The sequence below is a fragment of the Bison bison genome, unplaced genomic scaffold, assembly GCF_000754665.1.
Source record: "Bison bison bison isolate TAMUID 2011002044 unplaced genomic scaffold, Bison_UMD1.0 scf7180017854414, whole genome shotgun sequence".
Classification (NCBI taxonomy): Eukaryota; Metazoa; Chordata; class Mammalia; order Artiodactyla; family Bovidae; genus Bison; species Bison bison.
In genome coordinates, this window is record NW_011484987.1 from 8,959 (window position 1) to 11,520 (window position 2,562).

General features: G+C 52.8%; 1 protein-coding gene across 1 annotated transcript in view; it reads left to right on the top strand.

Annotated features, from left to right (window-relative positions):
* Positions 1-1,091, top strand: part of LOC105000808 (complement C1r subcomponent-like) — a gene marked incomplete at both ends in the record, with an annotated part of 4,229 nt that extends 3,138 nt beyond the window's left edge. The window contains 4 exons of the mRNA XM_010856828.1: positions 3-144; positions 240-436; positions 715-862; positions 970-1,091. Coding sequence (XP_010855130.1) covers positions 3-144; positions 240-436; positions 715-862; positions 970-1,091 — 609 coding nt within the window. The remainder of the gene's footprint in view (positions 1-2; positions 145-239; positions 437-714; positions 863-969) is intronic.
* Between the last annotated feature and the right edge of the window lie 1,471 nt (positions 1,092-2,562).

Sequence of the window (2,562 nt, forward strand, 5' to 3'; positions counted from 1 at the left end):
TGGACGAATGTGCCTTGCAGCTCAACTCAGTCGAGGAGGACCCCCCGGCCCGGTGCCAGCACCTGTGCCACAACTACGTCGGCGGCTATTTCTGCTCCTGCCGTCCAGGCTATGAGCTCCAGCCGGATGGGCGTTCCTGCCAGGGTGAGGTCTTGCCTGGGTGGTCTCAGAGGAGGCAGGGACTGAGCAAGGTGGGGCTCGCTGGGTGACCCGCTCCCGCTCCCGCTCTGCTCTCCCAGCCGAATGCAGCAGCGAGCTGTTCACGGAGCCCTCAGGCTACATCTCCAGCTTGGAGTACCCCCGGCCCTACCCCCCTGACCTGCGCTGCAACTACAGTATCCGAGTAGAGCGAGGCCACACCCTCCACCTCCAATTCCTGGAGCCTTTTGAAATCGATGACCACCAGCAAATACACTGTCCCTACGACCAGCTGCAGGTACAGCCAACCCACCCCCACAGAGAAATCCTCTCGTCCCCATCCCCACATGGTTCCTCCCACCCCCCATCCCCACTGGACCGTCTGGCCCTCAGGTACAGAAACAGCCAACATCACACATGAGTTATCCTACATACCAGGCAGGTGGGTCCTTGGGAGGTTTTCTCCCCCCCAGCTGAAAACATACACCAAGCAGGATCCACACCACCAGCACCACCGCCCTGGCCCTGTGTCTGAATTGGAGACATGACCCTCCCTCCGTTCCCCCGCCTCCACAGATCTATGTCAGTGGGAGGAACATTGGTGAGTTCTGTGGAAAGCAAAGGCCTGAGCGCATTGATACCCAAAGCAACTCAGTGGACCTGCTCTTCTTCACGGATGAGTCAGGGGACAGCCGGGGCTGGAAGCTGTGCTACACCAGTGAAGGTAAGGCTGTCTGGGGCCCCTCATGGGCCAGAAAGGGGGCAGGATGAGGCAGGTAGAAAGGAGGACAGTGTCTCGGAAATAAACGTGCCCTCTGGTCTCCCCAACAGTCATCACGTGCCCCCAGCCCAAGACCCTGGACTCATGCACCATCATTCAGGACCTGCAGCCTCTATATCATTTCAAGGACCGTTTCACTGCCACCTGCAAAGAAGGCTACCAGCTCATGGAGGTAAGACCCAGGGCCGAGGGTGGTTTCTGGAGTAAATCACATGCTCAGGCCCAGAGTAGATGGTAGCTCAGCCCCACATGGAAACATAAGCATGTTTGAGCTGGAAGGGTTACCCGGCCTGCTCCAACTAGACTGCACACTGGAAACATTAAGGATTTTAAATACTGATGTCCTCTGCTAGAGACTAGTCCATGGATCTGGAGGGGAGCATGGGTATGAGGATTACCTACAGTTACTTGGTGATTCTAATGCCCAGCCAAGTCTAAGAACCACAGGACCTCGCTCTATAACTCACTATGCAGTGAGGAACCAAACAGGCGGGGGTGGAGTTGAAGTGTGAGGCCTCACTCACTCAACATCACTGGGATTGTGTACAGCAGGGACCGGCAACAAATCCCCTGCCTCTTGCTCCAGGGCTCTCGGTTTTTGTTTTTAAGTCCTACCTGGCTTTACTTGATGATTCATGAACTGGGCAGCATTCCCAATAGAACAATCAGAAGAGGCTCTGTTTATGTCCACCAGTGGTCTTACCCCAGACCCACCACCCTGTCCAGAGCTTTGCAGACCCAGGAAAGAATGCAGTTTGGTCCATTGGTCAAATGGTCATTGCTCCATTGGTCAATCTCACAAAAGTTGAGAAACTAAAATGCTACTCTCGGGACTGCCTCATGATCCAGTGGTTAAGAATCCACCTTCTGGTGCAGGGGGCGTGGGTTTGATCCCTGGTTGGGGAACTGAGATCCCACATGTCTCAGAGCAACTAAGCCCATGCGCCACAACTACCAAAAGCAGTGAGGAACCAGTGAAGGCAATTAATAATAACAATAATTAAAGATAAAGAAATAAAATGCTATTTTAAAAAGATACAGTTGGAGTTAGCCCTGGCCAGAGACCTGGGACTGGACGTCTCATCCATGTCCAGTAGGTCCCCTTGGAAGACCCACCCTGAATCAGAGAAGAGACCTTCGGTTTGTTGTGGTGAATTCACCCAACAAACATTTTAAGTGTTGATTCAGTGACAGGCAGTGTTCTTGAGGTGGGAAGTATAGTAAAAAGAAATGCACATGTTCACACAGGCTTCATGGAGCTTCCCTTAAATGGTGCATGGAGATGAGTCAGCCAGATCACTGCTAGTTAGTCCAGGAAGAACTGAGTGTCCTGGGCACTCCCCCGTCTCCACCATTCAGGTTACAACCCACCCCATCTTATGCCATCAGCACCCTTACCTTGTCATTTATCATTCACACCATCAAGTTTAAACCTAGTCACACAGGTTATCTCACATTACTTTTTATGTGGACTTCCCCAGTGACTCAGCAGTAAAAACTCTGCCAGCAATGCAGGAGGCATGGGTTCAATCCCTGGGAGTGGAAGATCCCCTGGAGAAGGAAATGGCAACCCACTCCAGTATTCTTGCCTGGGAAATCCCATAGACAGAGGAGCTTGGTGGGCTATAGTCCATGGGGTCACA